Below are 21587 nucleotides of genomic sequence, written 5' to 3' on the forward strand. Positions count from 1 at the left end.
TTTCCGCACTTGTTAGGAAAATAACTATTTTGGTATTTAAACACGACATATTATGAATGACGTTTGACATAAGTAATTAAACAAAAGATACCAACTTGAAAATTTATCAAGTACCAACACAAAATAAAAATTTATCTTTATTATCATCAGAGGTCGCTGCTTATATGAAAAAATTGGCGTATATACGACTAACATATTGCGAATGACGTTTGTCATACCTATCGAAAGATCTATGGCGTTTAAACCACCCAAAATCACTAAATTGATCAATAAAAAATACCAACTTAATAGTATTATCATAACGAGTCACTCTGTATCTCCAGTTATCGAATTGCGTTTCTGTTTTTATTGTGTGTTTTTTTTAGATTCTAAAAATTTTTGTAAATCGTATTTCCAGTTAAATATATAATTCTTTGAAAATGACGTTTGACAGTTGAAGATTAATTTTTGACGTGTATTTCAACTTCCAGTAACGTTCCTTTTGTCTCAGTACAATCACACACTCTATTACGAACATTTCCGAAACTATAAGAAGATAACACGATTTTTATGTCTATGTGTCAAATGTTGACAAATGACATTTTTAACGTTACGCGTTTGTTTTTTTTTGTATATCAAAAATTGAAAGTATTTTGTTGAATTGTTTTTTTCTGACGTTAGAATTTATCACAAAACTAAACATTCTTTTTACTAGATGTCGTTACTATTATTAAAATTTGACATAAATGACGTTATATATAATCGATTCAAATATTGATCGAATTATCATTCGTAACTACGACATTTGACAGTTGTTAAATAACATACGGGGTATAATCGTGTACGATCGTTTTGAGGTTAGTTCTTTAGGATGTTTTGCTATTTTCTCGACTAAATTGGCAGCCATTTAACAAGATATTTGAAATTTTTGACACACGTCAACTTCTATATGTCATTTGTGTATCTTGTAGGTATCTTTCATGACATTTGACATGTCAGTTGACAGATATTACGTTTGACGGTTTAGTTTGGGATTCATTTTTGGTGCGACTAAGGGAGGTTGGAAAATATAAATTTCGAAATCAACAATTCAAATATTTATTTTTCATTTTCTAACAATTACATAGAACAAATAACCGCTTAAAATTATTTTTGAAAATTTTCGAAAAAAATTATTTTTGAAAAATTTTCGCAAAAAAATTATTTTCGGAAAATAATTATTTTTAAAAAATTTTCGGAATTTTTTTTTAATATTTTCAAAAAAAAATTATTAGTCCTACTAATAATCGAAACTATACAATTATGGAATCATCATCATCATTATATAAATAGATTCAAAAGGCAAAATATTTTATTATTTTCGTATTATTATCATATATATATATATACAATATTTATGTACAATGAATACTGTTTTACGAAGAAAAAAATTGCTACCCCAGGAGAAAATAATGAAATGTATTGTCAACTTTTAAGCATCTCACTACGTCTAAATATATTCAATAACCCCCGTATAATACCCAAACATTTCATCAATCCAATAAAATATTCATAATTAACAAAAACACTCAAAAACCACCAAAAATATCGAATTTAGAAACAATAGGATTAAGGTAGAGTCACACTAGACGGTAACGTGTCGATTATCCGGTACCGTTACGAGTTTGTGTCGACACTAAACGAAAGTCCCGCACAAGTTAAACGCCCGTTTAACGAAAAATCTCCAAATATAACACAAAAAAGATCCATCCACAAGACGGTAATAAAACACTCTATAAAATCGAAGGTATTGAATAATATTAAGGTAGACAATATCCGTAACGGACTGTAACGAAACGCACCGATGACTTAATGTGCCAAAAAAAAATGAGTCAATCTTGGAATGGGAGAATTTAAGTGTGCATCGACCTTAATTTACACCGTTTTATATTCCGATATAATGACCAAAAACACAAAAAAATACGTTGGTTTTTCCTATCGAATGTTACGAATCAAATAATGGATTTATATAAAATAAAATTTGTAATTGAACACTCTGTATATACGAGATTGTTTTATGCTACGTTAAGTGAAGTAAAAGATCAGAAGAAACGAGAAATGACACTAATAAAGCACGAATTATATGTAAAATAAGAAAGTTCCGTGAGAAATTGAGTAGTATTAAGGCCGGGTCACAATAAACGATACCGGAATATGTCAAAATAAGATGCGATCAATCATATATGGTCGATTTACGGTGCCGTTACGCTTGTGTCGGGCTTAATTGAGTGTTACGTACCGGTAATGAGTTCAAGAAGATTTTAGATCATAAAACTAAGACCATAGAAAAACAACAACAAAGCATTAAAATAGTGGAGGAACATTTCATGGGAAACTAAGTAGTATTAAGGCCGGGTCACAATAAACGGCACCGTAATAATACCGGAAAAGGGTAAAATCTGATAGGATTATTAGGGCCACGTCACACTTAACCATACCGCAACTACACCGTTTCGAGTACGTATGGGACCGGTGACGGTGATAAGGGAAATTTTTGGTACGTTCGGGTATTATACGAGATAATATGACACAAACAAAAAAAATGAGTAAATGCCTTTTAAAACATATAAAAAATAGTGGAATATTGCATGTAAAAATATTAATTTTCTATTTGGATGACGTAATACGCGCATTATTCCAAAAGGGCCCTTCTGAAATATATATATAGATGCGAAAAATATTTTCATTTTTGAATATTTATTATTATTATGTATTTTGAAACCTATAATATAAGTAAAAGGATTCAATTTATTATTTTTTCTAATTTAGATCTTCGATTCTATCATATCGACGTTGATTTTGTAATAAACGTAAGGGTAATATTCGGATTGGCCGAATCCGAGGCCGGGAATGTCCACGCTCTGAAATCAAAATCGATTAAAAAATCGAAATGAAATTTTCGATCGAAATTTTATCTTACGTCGACATTGGGTCCCGAAAGAGCAGCGCTACTATCTAAATGACCGTAAAGTTGATTCAAAACGTCTCTTAAACGTTTCGTCATCTTCTTATTGGGGTGTATCAATATAGCTTGGAAATTGACTGGTAAACCATATCTAACAAAAAAAATTATAATAAGAAATATCGATTTTTTCATTTTTCCTATGATGTATAATCACCTTAAGACGGATTCGACGAATACTCTTAAGGCTTTGACGTGAATCCAGGCACAGAAACATTCGCTAAAATTAACTTTCAACCATCTAACCAAAGGACCCTATAATAATTTCATTTTCATCATTCCAAATATTATAAATATACTAGTAGATTTTTAATAAATATGGCAACAATGCGGGCAGTTTCAAAGTTAAAATCTCGTAATGGAATTTTCAAAAATCAAACTTTTCGTATCAAATTTATTATATCGTATTATTGATACTTTCCATTAACCTTGTATTATATAATAATAATATTGAAAAAATGTTTGACTGAGAATAAAAATTTTGTACACTGAAAAAATAGTTTATATATAAAGTAAATTTGAATTTGGGAATTGTATACTGCAAAAATAGTTTGGACATGAATTTTAATTTTGGAAACCTTGTGCACTTGAAGAATGAAATACATTGAAAAACAATTATCAAGAAATAGAAATTTAATTTTTCGTACAATAAAAAATTTAATGTATACACTGAAAAACAGTTAAGAGAAAATAAAAATTTAAGTTTTCAAAATATTTCGCAATTTATCGTATGTAGATTTTTATGTGATTACACAGAGAAAATAGTTAGCGGGCAATAGAAATTCAATTTTTCGTACGGCAGCGTGTATACAGTAAAAAAATGTCGAATGATAAAAAATTTCATGTTGAAGTTTACACTGAAAAAAAAGTTGAGAGAAAATAAAAATTTCCATTTTCCAAATATTTCGTAATTTATCGTATGTAGATCCAAAAAAATAATTTTCACAAAATATAAACTTGATTTTAGATGATTACACAGAGGAAACAGTTAGCGAGCAATAGAAATCCAATTTTTCGAAGTTTTTCGTACGTCAGCGTAAATACACTCAAAAAATGTCGAATGATAAAAAATTTCATGTTGAATTGTACACAAAAAAATTAAAACAGAATAGAAAATTAATTGAGTCAAATATTTAATACGTCACCATAAATAAACTGAAAAAAAATAGTTGTCAAATAATAAAAACTCGATGATTATACAAAAAAAATTACGAACATTCGAAATTTAATGTTTTGAAATATTTTGTACCGCATTATGAGTACACTGAAAAAAATACATATCCATTGATAAAAAATCGAATGTCGAAGTATACACTGACAAAACATCTCACAAACAATAAAAATTCAACTTTTTTAAATAAATAGACTGGAAAAAAATGTTTTTGGACGAATTACCTCCCTAAATGAAAAATACTTACGAACTGCTTTTTCTTATCGGTAACCAATTTGGTTATTTCGTTTTTCCCAGCTGCCAATTCCTCCTCGTTATAAGTAAAATCTCTTACGATGAATTTCTTTTCTCTGGCGTGCAATTTGAATTCTTCGACGACTTTTTTAAAAAGAGACACCGTATATAAACCGTATTCGTTATCTTGGGTTATTAATTGAGACGAACGCGGTACTATCATATCGGTGATTTTTTCGTACGTCGCGTTCCATTCGGCCGTTTGAGCCCTAAACGTAAAAAAACAAAAAACCACCGTAAACGTCGTTTTCCACGACCAAAAAAAAAAAAAAAATACTAACCTCGGAACAATAACCAGTAGCGTTTGCAAATATTCGGAATCTAGAATGAAATGCTCTTTTTTTACCAAATCCGCCAAGTTGCGCGTCAATAAACTTCCCCTAAAACAAGGGTTTTCCAACCATCACAACATCAAAAACAGATAAAAATATATTGTGAGGGGTGAAAAAAAGCGCGAAATATGTGTTCATACAGAGGTTGGCATAAGTCCGAAAAACGTCGTCAAAACGAATTTTTCTGAATGAAATTACAAAAGGGATTCGAAAAAGGGTTAACTGCAAGTGTTCAAACTTTTTCTCAACGGAAAGGCACGTTCGGCGAAACATGTCAAGTTGTCAAATTCTTCTTAAATTGCAGCTCGGAAGTCGTATTCCTCTTGCAAAAACGCGGTCCCACGAGATCTCCTTGTCCACAGGCAGATTAAATTTTTCCTCAATGAAAACGTGAGGATTTTGGTTATTGCAAACCGTAATGTTTAGCTTGAAGGTTGTTTCTTTCGACAACAAAATGAAATGCTGACTGTATTGCAGCTACCACTCATAAAATTCCAATCTACTATCGAAATCATCCTCGTGAAGTGCGTGGAGGAGACGCGTTCTTCCGATAGCCGCGCTTTAGATCGAAAATCCTGAACGCGGCGCGTCGGCAACAGAGCCCGTTTTCAAGACTGTTTGACACACAAAAACATGATTCGTTTTTCAATAGCGTTGACGGATTTATGAGCGTTGCCTGATTTATCCCGACCTCTGTATTTTTCGAAAAAAAAAAAAAAAATACAATTTTTTCTTTCACTTACGTTTGTTTTTTCTCCAAATTTTGGAGATTTCCCTTCAAATTATTATAAGCGGCCGATTTGGTTTTGAGATCGGCGTCGATTTGACCGACTTGTTTACTTATAATATCGGCGATGTTGCGCAGCGATTGTTTTATGGGATATTTAGCGATATCCCATTGAAATCTGGTCAAATAACTCGGTAAATCCGCTATAAATTTAGAAAAATACACAATAAATTTCAACAGTTGTAAAAAGACACACACAACATCTTCATATTCAAATCAACATTTATATATATAAATATATAGAATAATGTTCAATTTCGGGGAAAAATCTACAGTTTAGAATGTTTTTAATAAAAAGTGATATGTCATGAGGAAAAAATTATTTGAAACATAAACCAGTCACTCAAAATATATTTCTATAAAAAACTATTGGGGGTCAAAGTTCGCAATAATAAATAGATAAATAATTCATCTGCCCCCCATTTGACCAGACCTTTTCCCAATCGAATTCTATCAAAAGTAAATTATATCGTGAAATATTCATTTTGTTTTGTTCCATTTTTATTTTAAACAACACTGTATGTATAGATTCACGCTACCGAACAAATAATAATAGTCTAATGAATTGCTCATACATAATAAAAAAAAATTGAATTACTAAAAAAAATAAATAAAAAAACCGTTTTTTAATCATTGGACATTAGACGATTCATTGTCGTGAGAGTAGCATTTACAAAATAAAGTGTTTGTTAGTATTGGCAATAGTGTTTGTTACATTCGAATACTGAGTGTTATAAAGAAACTAAGTCGGAATAATTATTTTTCGAAAAGTATTCTTACAAACAAGCTCGCGAAATGAATCCTTAGACCGGTCCAGTACAGCTATAACGGAATTTTCAAATTAGACGAATTCGCGCGGCGTCTTTAATTCGTTTTTTTATAAATGGCGGACGCGCCTTTGATAAACTTTTTATTATAGAAGGCGTTTATTTCCGAATAACATTTTCAACTCATATAACGGACATTAGTTCGAAAGCAGTAACCTCATCGATGGTAGACGCGATTAAAAACGCACGTTTCGAAATTTATAAAAGTCCGTATAAGTTATCCTTCTATTTCTAAATCAATTTCAAATTTCACGAAATCTGTTTAGGTACCAGGATTCGAATACGTCTAAGAAACAGGCAACAAGTTCACCTGATCTAAGTTAATGCGAATGCGGTTCAAATTTTTGAATTAACGCGCGAAAAATTTAGTGTCGCAGAAATGGCCGTACTAGATGTTTGTCACGAACCGTGTAGAACAGCCAGGACCGCGTAACCTAGTATTTTAATTCACTTATTACCACAATCGTTTTTTGGTCAAAGATAATGGATAATCCGAGAAAATTACTGAAGCGATTCGGGGATGAGTACCACGACAAATCTGTTTTGCGAGATCTACTTAGTACTGTACGCGATATGTTTGAAGAATTGGACATTAACGTGGATATTATTGAACAACTAATTCATAAATGGTAGGGTTGTCGCAAAATTAGGGTGCCAAGACTTCCGAGTTTCGAAATTCGTACGTTGGGAAGTTTGCACGCGTCTTCTACAGCGATATGAAGAGGAAAGAGAAAATTTATTGCACAGAATATTCACCACAAACGAGATTTGGATACATTGTGAAGAGCAAGAATCTCGTAATCTTTTAAAAACACCATGGAAAAGTTGGGTTTGAAAACACAGTCTCCTTATAGTCCCGATTTATCGCTTAGCGCTTATTTATTTGGTCCATTAGCGAACAAGACGAGATAATTTTACGAAAAAAACATCCGAAAGAATACCTTAAGAGGTGGAAAAACTAATAATAAAATATTTTATAAGCAAATTCCGGTTTATATTTGTAACACCCTCGACAGATCGTAGTAGATTTAATTTATTTAACAATAATTAATTGCCATGTTCACCTTGGATTTTAATTTTTTTATTGTGTTTTCAACTTTCCTCATAACATTCAGAATGCAAAATGGTCCGAAAATTAACCGCAGAATTTTCCCCCATTGAAATATGCTAAAGCCACCAACATGGTAAAAAAATTGTTATAGGCTACGGAAATAAAGCAAAAAAGAGAATGTGAATTACGTGTATGTATGTGTGTGTGTGTATTACGAACGTAAAAACACTACAACCAATTTGACAAAAAAATTAACGCAGCTCTGCTTCAAAATAAAATAAAAAAAAATCGTGACCGGATCCAAGCGGAAGATTTTATTTAAAATACAAAACATTTCTTGAAACATTGAAAATCGATCTAATATTATTCTCGGGTAAAAATTAGTCACTTGGCGCTAGGTCAGGTTAATATCGTGATTTTTTTTGTTATTTCGCCTTGGATCCGGTCTTTCGGCGTGAGAAGCTCGTGTGCGTTAAAGCTGGGTCCGACGCGCCACTGACCTGGCCCCAAGATTGGTTGGCACGTATCGACTTGTGGGGATTGATCGGGTGTGGTTGTTGTGGAACTCTCCGTGTCGGCGGGCGATTGCAGTGGCGTCACATAAACGCCCGAAGAACTTTCCGAATCCCTGTCGTTCACCGGAAAACCACCTCCACCGCCATCTTTGTCGGGCGGTCGCCCACCTGCCCCCACCATCAAACAACCGTCACAAGCACAGCCAAACAAGCACAAGCCATGTACCAGTTCAGTATTAGGACAATACCCTTCGTCGCGGTTGCTATTTTCCGATATTACTGTTGTCGTACTTTCGAGTTTAGAGCGTTTTGTCAACCTTCTTTCCGGTTTATCGCTGCCTAAACGGAAATGTTCACATTATAAACGTTTTTTTATCCCTATAAAAAATTTACTTTTTAACACGTCGTCAAGTTGCTTTAAAACAAAACAAAAGTTATTTAAACATAGAGAAGTAATTACTGACGTCCCTCGTATATGGATCGGTATTTACAGTCGACTACCGTTAATTCCGAAATATTGAATGTCGATAATCAAGTAAAGTGCCTGCATTGCTTTTTCATCACTTACGTTTTGGTGAAACTTCTGTCGAAAGTTCTGATGTATCATCGTCGTCTTCATCGTTGATTTTTTCATTTGTATCTATCTGTTGCAGATTAAATTTCACGATCGGTGATTGAACCTCTCGAAAAAAAGTCAGAAAAACCCACGGCGCTGATATCAATTAGTGGTTTTATTGTTGGTTCTTCATCATCCGTAATTATCAAGATTTTCTTTTATGAAACCAGGTTTTTTGGATCAATTGAAAATCGTTTGGGGTGTTCTAGCTTTCCATGCCTTGTCAATCAGTAAAATTATAGATGATCCCTCAGTCCAATGGTTGCAATTTGAAAAAGGAACTGGAAATGATGTTACCCTTTTGAAACATAGCTGTTTCATAGCTTTTCCTATCATTAAGGGTTCAAGTTTTCTTGATCCGACCACTGCAAGTAGTTCTGACAACCTCTCTTTACTATGTTCTTCTCCATGACATTTTTTATCTTTAAAAGCCAACGTCTTGTCCGTAGGTTTCATCAGTATTAAAAATGTCTCGGACGTCATAGTTTTAAAAATTTATCGCGCCAATCTGAGAAAACTTCATTTTTAAAACTTCCACTTTCCACACAAACTTTTTTAAACACAACTCCATTTCTCTTTTTGAAATTTGTAAGTCTACCCTTCATTCGCCCCAAAGTTTTTGATGATTAAAGTAGTCGCGAGCTCTTTTGCTTATTTTTTAACAGATTTCCGTTGATAGACTCTTTCTGTGTTAGCCAAATGACCATTGACTTTTTTCCAAACGTGGAAATTCACTGTATTAGCCAGATGACCATTGGCTTTCTTCCAAACAAGGAAATTCACTGTCAAAGCCAAATGACCAGGATTGCTGCCAAACGAGGACATTCACTGTCGAAGCCAAATTCAACTTCTGTTGTGCGATTATACAAGTTTGTTATTGTTTTATCCGGATTTGTTTGTAAGAGGATGGCGTGACTTATTTTTTACAAGTTGTCGAGTGTTTGACGCCGATAAGTTCGAATGAACGCGCCGTTTTGATACTAATTACCAACTGATTTTCTAGGAAACTCGTGAAAATTTTGAATTATACAGAGGTTCGAATTATCGAGAGTCGACTGTATATCATCATTTAACGTTTATATATTTAAAATGATGATAATGTACTCGAAGAGTAACACGTATCTGCGCAGTCGCGAAAATTATACAAAATCTTTTTATAACGTGCAACATTTCCGTCCGATTACAACTCGTAAACTAAAAAAAGAACGACAACACTAATTTCTTTTAGTAAAAAATTAAACTTTTTTTAGTGTAATTTTTGTTTCGAAATAAAAAAAGACATGCTCGCGCGTGTGTCTGTGGTGGTTAGTTGTATTAGTTTTTAAATTGTTGAATGTTGTGCATGCCATTAAAAGTAATAAATATAAAAAATTCCTTAAAACAACGGAACATTTTAAACGGACACACTATATATAGACTCAGCAGACGATTACAAAATTTGCACTAAAATTAAAGTCCCCAATATTATTTCGAGTTATATCTTGAAAACTCGTTTTTCCTCTTCGATTCTCGATCAAATATTTAAGGTTAGGTTAGTTATACTAAGAAAACGTAAATTTTCATGATAATTGAATCTAATCATCTCTCTCGAAGACGGCGGGAAATTAAAATAGTGTTTTCAAATTACATGGGAGAATAAACACATTTTATTTTCTATAGCAAGTACGTAGAAAAAAACATAGATTAGAAGTTAGTTCATGGTAAAACCACAAAATGGCGAGTAAAAGGAATGCGCACGCTCCGGATTAAAAATCGTTCGTTTATACATTTGACGTAATCGGGATACGTTCGGAATTAGTTATCTGCGCTCCGAGGACACAGAATTTCATCTTTCCGAACGTGGTTTATTCGCATGGCGAAGGCACATTTTAGATTTGTGATCAGGATTTCTATCGCGAACAAAGCTAATGTGTTTCGAATTGAGACGAGGCTAATCGAAGTTGCACGAGTGAGATGAAGAACGTTAAAAGATCGAAAATAGACAAACTCGATCGATTATTAGCGTATTAATTTTTTGATATTTCATATTTTTATCAAATCTTCAGTTCAAAATGACAATTCAACGAAAATATTCTCAATTATATTTATCTTTAAGGTTATAAATCGATTGTTCTGTCATGAAAATTGACGTGCGAAAAATAAGAATATTGCAGTGTTGTCTAATGTAATTTTGTTCCGCAGCTTTGATGATTTTAATAAAAATAGCGCCGTTGTCAAATGTAGTTTCCAAGAAATGGAGACATTTTTAACAGTTCTAATGTAGACGTGGTAAACGATTTTTAAAATTTGATTAGCAAAAATTTTTTACCCAGAAAAATGTTCCATTTGTTTTTTTATAAAGAAATTTATAACAACAATGTCGTACATTTTTACATATAATAAAAATTTGAAAGAAAAACGTCAACCATTCAAATTTGATTGAAATTTATCTCGATTATATGCGAAATATACGTTCAAATAAATTTTTAAACAAAAATCTATAAATAGACATAAATAGGAAACTTTTTGTTTAAAAAAATATAACAAAATGTATCCACCGACAGTTATTTGATTAAATATAGAGATTAAATTATTTAAATAACGAAATTTCATATAAAAAGACCGTTTTCATTTGAAATTCGATACACTACTATAAATTAAATATCATTTTTCCAATCAAATACACCAAATTCATAACCCCTTTACATTTGAACTCAATTTTATTTGAACTTTCAAAAATCTACCGGGAAATCTTCATATTACCGCCAATTTTACATTTATCACATACTTTTGGTTGTCCCCCTGTAGGTTTTCGCAACAGAACTTTTACGAGGATCGTACAGAAAGTAATGAACGTTTTGATCCGACTCTGTATTGGGCAGGATTAGTGACGCCATTTTGGTGTCGTTCCTACCAAGCCAAACAACTTTATATACGAGGGAGTATCGAATCGATCTCTGTATCGTTGTATAAGAAGTTAATTTTTCGACCTATGGTCCAATTATTTCGAAAGATGCGAATTCTGTTGAAATTAACCTCCAAAATAATTTTTTAACATTACTAACTGTATAACCCCGGTATAAGAAATTACAATGAAAAGTGCGTAATTATCTATCGAAAATTCCCATCGCGGTTTTGGAATTTGACATCTAACAACCACAAAAACAAAATTTGCGGTCAATTTTATGTTTATTCACAATTTATAAAACAAATTTTTAGTTGTAGCCCTGTAAGTTTCCTTAATCGTACAGAAAGTAATCAACGTTTTGATCCGGGCAGAATTGGTGACGCCATTTTCGCGTCGTTCCCTCTACCCCAGACAATTTTATATACAGGGGTATATCGAATTGATCTCTGTATTATTGTACAAGAGGTTAATTATTCTACCTATGGTCCAATTATTCCGAAAGATGAGATTTCTGTTAAAACTAAGCTCAAAAATAATTTTTTCATGTTATTATCTGTATAACCCCGGTATAACGAATTATAATGGAAATTACGCAATTATCTTTCGAAAATTCGAATTGTGAGTATTTTCCTTGAATTTTAACATCAAACAGCAACGAAAATTAAATTTTTATTCGTCCCTAAAGTTTTACGAGGGTCTTCCAGAACGTAAAGAAAATTTTGAAGTAAAGGGACATCGCGAAGGGTTAGTGACGCTATTTTGGTGTTGTTCTCACCACCCCAGATAATATTATATACAGTGGAGTATCGAATTAACATAATTTAAGTACAAGAGGTCAATAAATAAAGTACAGTTTGAAATAGGTGACTAGCCTCCAAAATGTATATAATGAATTTTTTTTTTATATTACTATCTGTATAAGCCTGGTAATAGAAATTATAATTGAGTATTACGCAATTATTATCTCAGATCTTGAATTTTTTTTCTCGAATCGAACATTGAACAGCAACAAAAATAAAATTGTTTCAGTCGAATTATAGTTATAAGAAAAAATAAATATCTAAGAAAAAAAAAAACAACTACATGCCAGGTTTTTACCAATCCTAAAGGAAACCTCTACAGATTGAAACGAAAAAAAAATGAAGAAGAAAACGTACCGTTATTAGCCATCAGGTTTTCCTGCAGCTTATCCTTCTGATCCTCTAATACCTCTCCGAGATAATGAGCCACTTTTCTAGTAACTTGTTCGACAAACCCATCGAGTTTACCCAAATCATCGGAAAGACCTACTAATTGATCAAGAGTACCAACCTAAAATACAAAACAGTCACACGGGGGTGCTTTACGGTATCTATTAACCATGAAAATTATTAATAGCTTCGTTAGTAGGTCTTTAAACCTCTCCTGGGACTCGTCAAACAAGTTTTATATTGATTCTAGTCACTGGGATACCAAATTTGGTCCGAAATGTGAATCACTCCTTAATTTTATAAATTTTTAATTTTCAACAACTTTTCTTTTGTAAATCACTAATTTTGGTATTCCCCCTACTTTTATCCCAAAACTGGACAAAAAATGTCGAAATTTGTGTCAAATCTACTGGGAATCAATATATTAACACATTGACTGCCAATACAATATTTGCAATTTTATTTAATCAAATAATATCAAAAATCATCAATTTTTTGTTCAAAATAGTTTTATAGGTTATTTCTTGTAACAAAAATGATTTAACTATAAATTATTTCTTAGTCGGCAGTCAACGTGTTAAAAAAATATTCGTTATACCCTGTTAATAAAATGAATATTGATTTTTCAAAAACTCATTTTTAATAAAAAATTAACTTACTTTTAAATCCGGTATTTGAAATTTATAATTAGTGGATAAATTATTTTGTTTACTAGTCATGTTGTTCATGGTATCCCATGTCTGCTGACAGGTTTTGTCACCAGGAGCAGATATCAACCAATATTCACTCATTTCTTCTGAATGGTGTGATGTTGAACTACTTCTTTTACTTCTCTCTAAATGAGATGTGTGAGTGCTATAATAAATACGATAATTACGACAAAATCATTATTTAATAACCTCATATTGTGTTCAATACTATTGTCATGTGACTTTATAATTAAAACATTATTAAACAATAAATAATAAATTCGTTAATTAAAACTGAAATATATCAAATAACATCATCGAATAAACATCTTTCAGTAGAAATAATATATAATGTTAACGGAATTAATGAAGAATGTAGTATTGATTTTAGTAATGTGAATACTATTAAAATTCGTCAATTTTATTGCCATAAAGTGAACTAAACTATAATTATTTCAAGCATTATAGGTTGACTTATATATTAATCACCCTCGAGTTAATATTCGAAGCCCTAATTACGGGGTACAATAAAAATTAATATCAGTAAATTGACAATATGTGAGGTTAATTTAATATGATAATTAATATTTGATTTTTTATATTAATTGGTGAATGCGTATATTAATTTTACCTTCGAAAATAGAGCAAATCTAGAAAAACACCCCTTTCAACCACTCCCCAGTTCACAGTTGGCCCAGCTGATCGTTATTGAAGTTTCACGTGATTGTTGGTGCCGTCATCTGTCATTAGATGGACCTACTTATTTGACGTTTACAGTAAACAAGCTTTGAATATAATTAAAGAATATGGATTTTTTTGTAAAAGGTATTAGAAGAAACTATTTCTTCGATAATTGATGAATATAAATTGTGTCTCTGTTTTTTTTTAACATATAATATAGTTCTACCAATTGATGTTTATACAACTTTTTAATAACAGACTTAGGCAACTCTTAATACACAATAGTTAGATTTTATAATTTTTTACACTTAATTATGAATTTAAAATCTTTTAATCATGTCCCTATTATAATCAGTGTATAGGTATTATATATAAGAACAATTTATATGATATTCATACGAAATTCTAACTTACGACGCTGTAGCCGGAAACATCTCTTCCATTGCATTTTCATCTACACTTTTTTTGTGTCCAAAATGCATTATATCGCTGATATATATTTATTTCTATTAAAATTCCATAAAATTATATAAAGTGTCAAATATTAATAATAACTGTCAACTCATTTAGATAAACAAGTAAAAAGTACAAATTTATAGGCAATACTTTATACGTCAAAGTAAAATTGTCACATATCCAAGTCACATAAATTAATTAAGATTTAATAGAATACGTAGAAATAATTCTAGTTACTATGATAAGAAATTATTTTTTTATTGTATTTAAATGTTTTAATTTTTTATGACAACAATTTTTAATTATTATGATCATCTGTTCATTTGATTACTGATTATAATCTGAATATCTACTGTCAATATTGACAGTGACATCGCTTTATTTTTGTATGTCAAAAATTTTCAAGAAAATTGGATTAATATTATGTTTCTCGTTTTATTATAAATAAATAATTTCAAAAAGGAAACTATTTCAAACTATTATGGCAGGAATAAAAGGTATGGTAAATTAAACTGTTTTAGTTGACTGGATAATTTATTTTAAGTGTGACTCATATTAAATAGATTTTCTTTATAATTTTCGAAATATATCTCTTTTTTTTAATGTATATTATATTAATATGTAATTTTTGTTTCATTTTTTGCTGCCGCTACAAATAAATAGCGTAAGTATTAAATATATACATAAATTAACGTTGTACTTTTAATAATTTACAATTTGTAGCTTAGTTACTTTGGCCTTTTTGGGTTCGATTGGAATGACGTTTTTGATTCTTGCTTGCGCTTTACCACAATACAAGTAAGTATTCGTATTCTTTTATGTTTCCACAACTTAGTTTTCTTAAATTTTAGATTATGGTGGCCGTTTTTCGAAATAATATTCTATATTCTAGCACCTATACCCACGTTAGTCGCGAGACGATATAGCGACGGTTCCGGTTCGAGCAATAGTTGTATGGAAGCTGCTATATTTGTAACTATGGGTGTTTTGGTTAGTTCATTCGCTCTACCTATTGTACTAGCGAGAGCCGCTGTAATTGTAGCTGGGGCTTGTTATCTCACTATAGCCGGAAATGTCGTTGTTTATATAACTTTGATTGGATTTTTTTTGACTTTCGATCAAGATGATTCTGATTATAATATGTGGTAATTTATTTTGTCTCACACTTACGAATTTTTAAATATTAAGTTGATAAATATGTATCTGTATGTATGTATTAAAAAATAAATAATTTTTTTTTCTTTTTCGTTTTATTTAGTTGGTAATATAAAAATAAACACGTTTTGAAATTATCTACAAACATACAGGTCGGTTCTAAAACTATCATGTCCGAACTGTTTTTGTGATCACTGCATATTTTATTTTGATTTAAAAATCATTAAAAATATGGGAAAATGTAGAAAACGATGAAATCAGATAGAATATCGTCTAGGAAAAACCGTTTTCCACTGTAAACAATTGCAATAATTATAAATAAATAAAGACGTCAAAAAGGTAATCAATTTTTTCCAAATATTTCGAAATTTGACAAAAAATGAGGAATTTAGTAAAAATATTCTTCACAAACAGGAAATTTCGTATAAAAAAGGCCCAAATACCAAAATTGCATTCCCTATAACTCGAAAAAATGCCTCCATGAGATAATATCAGAGGCGGACGTTGCGTCAAATAAGTTGAACAAAATAATTTTTTTAACTTGTTAATGTAAGAGAATCACGTTTTGAAATGAATTACAAATATAAAGGGACGGCTATAAAACTAACCTCAAAAATGATTGTTTTATGTTACTATTTGTATAACCCCGGTATAACAAATTACAACGAAAAGTACGCAATTATCTTTCGAAAATTTGAATTGCGATGTTAATTCGAATTTCAACGTCGAACAGCAACGAAAATGAAAATTGTTTTTAATAAAACGCATTCATATCAAAATATACAGGGTCGGTTCTAAAACTATCACGTCCGCACTGTTTTTGTGTATTTTATTTTGATTCAAAAATCATAAAAAACATTGGAAAACGTAAGAAACGATGAAATTAGACAGAATATCATTTAGGAAAAGCCGTTTTCCGCTATAAACAATTGCAATAATCATCAATAAATGAAGACGATAAAAAGGAAATCAATTTTTTGCAAATATTTTGAAAATTGACAAAAAATGAAGAATTTAGTGAAAAGATTCTTGAAAAATATGAAAATTTCGTGTAAAACAGCCCCAAATACCAAAAATCCGTTTCTATTCTCTATACATTTAATTTAATCCTGAAAAAATGCCCCCGCGAACCAATAACTAGGACGCACGCGATGTTAATAAGATAATTGAATAAAATAACTTTTTCAAGTAGCGCGTAGCGTAGCGGAGATTTTCAATTAGTTATTCCATTGATATGGAGGTTTTTAATATGCTTTTAACCTAACAAATATCGAAAATTGAAAATAATTTGGGGACATCTCTGGTTTTTAAAAATCTACTTGCAACATTCATCATATTTCGATTGTTAGGTTAGTATGTATAACCTCAATCTAGATCTGACGCCAATAAGTCATTTCGAATAACGTGATTTGAGATATCGGTCATATTGTCGTGGTAGACAATTATTTCATTTGTGTATAGAGTATCGATTATTTCGAGCGCTTTTTTAATTGAAATGAATATCTTTGGTCAAAAAAGCAACTCGAAAATAAAACACCAATGTAAACATAATTTTAATGTAAATAACGCAATATTGGTCCCAAGACAAAATGGTGGCTGGTTATGACATTCCAAAATGACCTATTGTGTTAATGATTTTGGCAGAAGACTTTTTGGATACTCCTTGTATATTACGATCTTTATAAGAAGTAAATTTTGTACTTGTAATTATATATATAAATTTGAAATTAGCTGTCTGAATAATAAAAGGTTTTGATAAGAATTTGAGTTTTTTATCGTCTTTCTATTATCAATGTTCTTCATTGATTTGATTCACCAAAAAGTGAGGTTAGATCGTTTTACACTGTATTTGACACAAAAATAATTAAATGTGTCAATAATTTTACTAGAAGGTTAAAGTGTTTAAAAAAATATATTTATTAATCTTCAAATTATTGAACAATTTTAATAGATATAATGTTACGATAATGGTAGAATCTTCGTTACTAAAGCTACTCATTTATTTGAAAAGTAAAATAGATTTTATCGTCTACACGCAACATTTCTAAATTATATTTTGTATGGAAACGAAAATAGATCACCTTAATATCATATATATAATGGAATATCGACAAATTTCATGTTAAAAGAAACAACAAAATGACAATAAAGCTTACCAGCGATTTTACGACCCCATTTCAGGGCTCTCTGTTTCCTTTTTATAATGATATTGTATCTATATACCGTAAAATACGACAACACTAAAAAAAATCAATTTTTCCTTGGGAAAAAAAGGAAATTCTTATTTATTATCAAGAACATCATTCAAAAACAACTAAACCTTAAAGTTTTTGTTCAATTCAACTGATTAAACGTAGTTTAGACATATTTCAAGCAGTTGTGCGTAGAAAAACGTATTATTAAGGTCTCCCTAGTATAGTGATTAGAGTAGGAGGCTTAAATGCAGGAGGTCCCGGGTTCAAGTAGCGCTGATGCCATTTTTTTTATTTTTGTACTTATGTAATCATAATTATTTTTAGGTGACTTCTATAATGCTGAAGAGAAGAGTCAATAAATTCGTCTGCTATTTTATTAATTTGATTAAAATGTTTAAAATATTAATAAACATATATAATATACGGAAAATTATGATTAAACTCTTGTATATAATATTGTATGAAATTCGTGTGTAAATGACTTTTTTCGACTTATTTATCGCAGTGAACCAGGCATTCAAAATTTTTTATATAATTAATAAAATCCACTTTTTGTTATAATTGAATTTGTGAAAATATTGCAAGGAAGGCTTTAATAAAAATACAATAGATCAACTTTACATGTTTTTTATTTTAAATTGAATCTGAAATGCTACTAAACACGAAATTTGTATTTCAAATCTAAACCAACTACAATGTTCGTTATCAACAATCCAAAGTTGACGGTTTTTAAATCGATTGATGAGCCATATTTTCTAGAAAAATAAATATCAAAAATTGTGGATTTACCATAATAATTACCGCCTAAAAACTACGTGCTTATCAATCCTGTAAATCACGAAATAAAAACATTGTAAAAACGAAAAAGTTGCTAAAACATTTCATCGTACTTTGGATCGAAAATATTTTCTAATTACCATTTAATTAAAGTTCCAAAGGTTTTATCGGAATTATATTTTCGTTTTAAAAACGTTTCAAGGTTATTAATATCGAAACAGAAACGTTCATTACACGATAAATTTAATAAAATCTTAATTATATAAGCAACTATAAATCTTCAAAAAGTCTCGTAAAGCGGGGTTAGACGTTATTGAACATATAAAATTTTACGAAACTAACATTAAAATATTCCTATCACGAATATAATATATATATATATATATATATATAATTTATTTTTTTTTTCAAAAAACTTGAGCTTGTTTTCATTTCATGGTGAAATTAATCGGATATATGTATGTATATCTATTTTTTTAAGGTCCCTTCGAAAATATTTTGTAATAAATTATTGTCTATATATGGAAGAAAAGAAGATTTCGATCATACAACATTGAAATACTATGTACAACTTTCAGAAACATTAGACACAATCATTTAGAAAAAGAAACGTCAATAACTTATTTTTTTATTATCTAAATAAGTTGAAAAATGAAATATCTTTTCTCATTTATTCGTATATATATCGTAAATTTCGCATCAGACATCATTATAAATATCTTCAAATTATTATTTATAGAATTATTATCAACCCTTAAATTCTAGATACGAATTTTTAAAAACGAATTCCATAATTCATGAAAATATTGTTTAATTGAATGTTATAATATGACAAGTGACATTCAAGTGATGAAATTCGCCATGTTTTATTTTTATATAGTTAGAATAAAATTTAGAGATCTGGAGGCATCTTATTTAATAAATTTTATCGTGAAACGGAGTAAATTCTTTCAGAATTTAACGAATCCGTCACTTTATAGAGCAGAGTTTATTGTTTGTATTAAAAAATTGTGGCCATAATGTACGTCGATTTAATTTGCTTCGTTTCGCTTATTTTGTATCAGATACCATTTTATATATCCTCAAATTATTATTTCGTTATTTCCCATCGAATTATTATTAACCCTTAAATTCTAGCTTCGAATTATTAGAAACCTAACCTAACCACAAGTTATTAAAATATCGTTAGATTGAATGTTATAATATGACAAGTGACATTCAAGTGATGAAATTCCGTTGTTCTACAATATATAGTCGCCATATTTTATTTTTATACAGTTAGAATCAGATTTAGAGATTCGGAAGTATCTTATTTACTAAATTTTGTCGTGAAATCGAGTAAATTCTCTAAGCTTTTAACGAATTTATATAAATATAATCGAAACTAGGAATTATTTAGAATCAAACATTATTTTTAACCTAACGAGTTTTTTGCCGAAAAATCGTATTGTGGAAGTACTCCTAAATCCGTCTCTGTATAGAGCAGATCGCTGATTGTATTAAAAAATTGTGGCCATAATGGACGCAGATTCAGTCGAAAATATCGTAGATATGGAATAATATGAAAAGTAATTCATGGCGAATTGAAGTTCAACAAATTTATAAATGATTTTTTCCAATCATTCCTAAATACTTTGAAGATTATTAATAATTAATATTTATTTGTAAAATATCATTATCACAGTTTTTCACCATGAAACGTTTGATTGACCATGGACATATAAACATTTGAATAGGTACATTTATGATTATCTTTCCTAAAGCTTCTAGTAGCACCTAAAATTTAAAAACATTCAGTAGGCCCAGGAACACAAATCAACCAGAACTTTGTGGTTAAATTATTACGTATTTTTAAGATGCTTTTTTAACCTCTAAAAATAAAAGTTTATCACTTGAAAAAATTGAGCTTTCAATGTAATTTTTCCATTAAACGCTTTTTTCTTACAAGATATTTCCAATTGTCATATGTTCCTGAGCCGATTTTTTTTACATTCAAAAGTCTTTCACTACTTGTTTTTGGAGAATATTGTCTAAATATTGTCGATAGTTAATTTATTGTCAATATATTTACCTAAAGGCATTCATTGTTTTTTTTATATATATTTAAATTCTAATCTGGAAGCGAACGTCGATAAATTCTAGTTTTCAAAACTCATCGGAATTCAAATCAAAAGTCTTGTCTGGTCCTTAGAGCCGGATTCTTAATATTATGATTCAAATTTCGATAAATTAACATTTAATTATAACTACAAATCTAAATTTTATATTATTTAAAATATAAAAAAGTATTTTTGATTGTTCAACGTTATTTTCAAAATCGTATAAATTTTGTATTTTATATAATGCTGATAAAGCGAAAAATATTAAAAAATTATAATTTTGAAAGTAAAACTTTTATACAGAATTAAACCTGGTGTTTATGTATGTGTGTGGGTATCAATCCACGAGGGAAATCTCGTGGGTACATACTTTTTTGAGGGTTACGTGATAGGTCAAACATAGTTCTTTTATGCGGGGTGTGTATCTTGATGCTCAATTTGGAGAATGGATTAGCAGAGGAGGACTGGCCCGCACGGTCTTGTGACCTGCCATCCTGAGATTTCTGCTTTAATACCATCAATCGAGGAATTTTTTATATTAATCAATCTATTAACGATTTTTTCGACACCACAATAGTGATTAATATAATTTGTATACGTAATTTAATTGTTGAATTGATGATCTTAGTCCTTTATTAACTAAAAAATCTCTTTTGTAACAAAAAGATATATCGTAAATCGTTTCTTTATCGATAAGAAACCCAATTTACGATTTAATTTTTTATTAAAATTCTTCGGATATGGTTTATCACTAGATATGTTAAATTTTGTGCCTAACATTTTTTTTTGGTAATAGACTTTTTCTCGATATAAGATTCCTTATGTACATATGTATATCACAAAATTGGAAAAAGACCACTTCGATAAGCAAATATGGCACTACTG

The 21587-nt window shown here is 30.1% G+C and overlaps 2 protein-coding genes across 2 annotated transcripts; one reads left to right on the forward strand and one right to left on the reverse strand.

The window, feature by feature from the left end:
- Nucleotides 1–1365: 1365 nt before the first annotated feature.
- On the reverse strand, nucleotides 1366–14087 carry LOC130446325 (V-type proton ATPase subunit C). The gene is made up of 9 exons (XM_056782510.1): nucleotides 13971–14087; nucleotides 13310–13505; nucleotides 12618–12771; nucleotides 5521–5707; nucleotides 4727–4825; nucleotides 4399–4654; nucleotides 3138–3235; nucleotides 2939–3074; nucleotides 1366–2879 (listed from the first exon to the last, which is right to left on the reverse strand). The coding sequence occupies exons 2-9, from the start codon at nucleotides 13439–13441 to the stop codon at nucleotides 2784–2786; spliced, it is 1158 nt and encodes a 385-aa protein (XP_056638488.1). The 5' UTR covers nucleotides 13442–13505; nucleotides 13971–14087; the 3' UTR covers nucleotides 1366–2783.
- A 999-nt stretch (nucleotides 14088–15086) lies between these two features.
- On the forward strand, nucleotides 15087–15716 carry LOC130446326 (leptin receptor gene-related protein). Its single transcript, XM_056782511.1, has 3 exons — nucleotides 15087–15140; nucleotides 15200–15274; nucleotides 15328–15716. The coding sequence occupies exons 2-3, from the start codon at nucleotides 15234–15236 to the stop codon at nucleotides 15623–15625; spliced, it is 339 nt and encodes a 112-aa protein (XP_056638489.1). The 5' UTR covers nucleotides 15087–15140; nucleotides 15200–15233; the 3' UTR covers nucleotides 15626–15716.
- The last annotated feature ends 5871 nt before the right edge of the window (nucleotides 15717–21587 follow it).

This window comes from Diorhabda sublineata, chromosome 7 (assembly GCF_026230105.1).
Source record: "Diorhabda sublineata isolate icDioSubl1.1 chromosome 7, icDioSubl1.1, whole genome shotgun sequence".
Taxonomy (NCBI): domain Eukaryota; kingdom Metazoa; phylum Arthropoda; class Insecta; order Coleoptera; family Chrysomelidae; genus Diorhabda; species Diorhabda sublineata.

Excerpts from the sequence above, each read along its gene's own strand:
- LOC130446326 (XM_056782511.1), top strand. The coding sequence starts at position 15,234 with ATGACGTTTTTGATTCTTGCTTGCGCTTTACCACAATACAA. Across the intron at positions 15,275-15,327 it reads TGCGCTTTACCACAATACAA|ATTATGGTGGCCGTTTTTCG; the intron begins GTAAGTATTCGT and ends CTTAAATTTTAG.
- LOC130446325 (XM_056782510.1), bottom strand. The coding sequence starts at position 13,441 with ATGAGTGAATATTGGTTGATATCTGCTCCTGGTGACAAAACCTGTCAG. Across the intron at positions 3,236-4,398 it reads CCGATAAGAAAAAGCAGTTC|GGTCCTTTGGTTAGATGGTT; the intron begins GTAAGTATTTTT and ends AAATTATTATAG. Across the intron at positions 3,075-3,137 it reads TTCGTCGAATCCGTCTTAAG|ATATGGTTTACCAGTCAATT; the intron begins GTGATTATACAT and ends TTTTTTTGTTAG.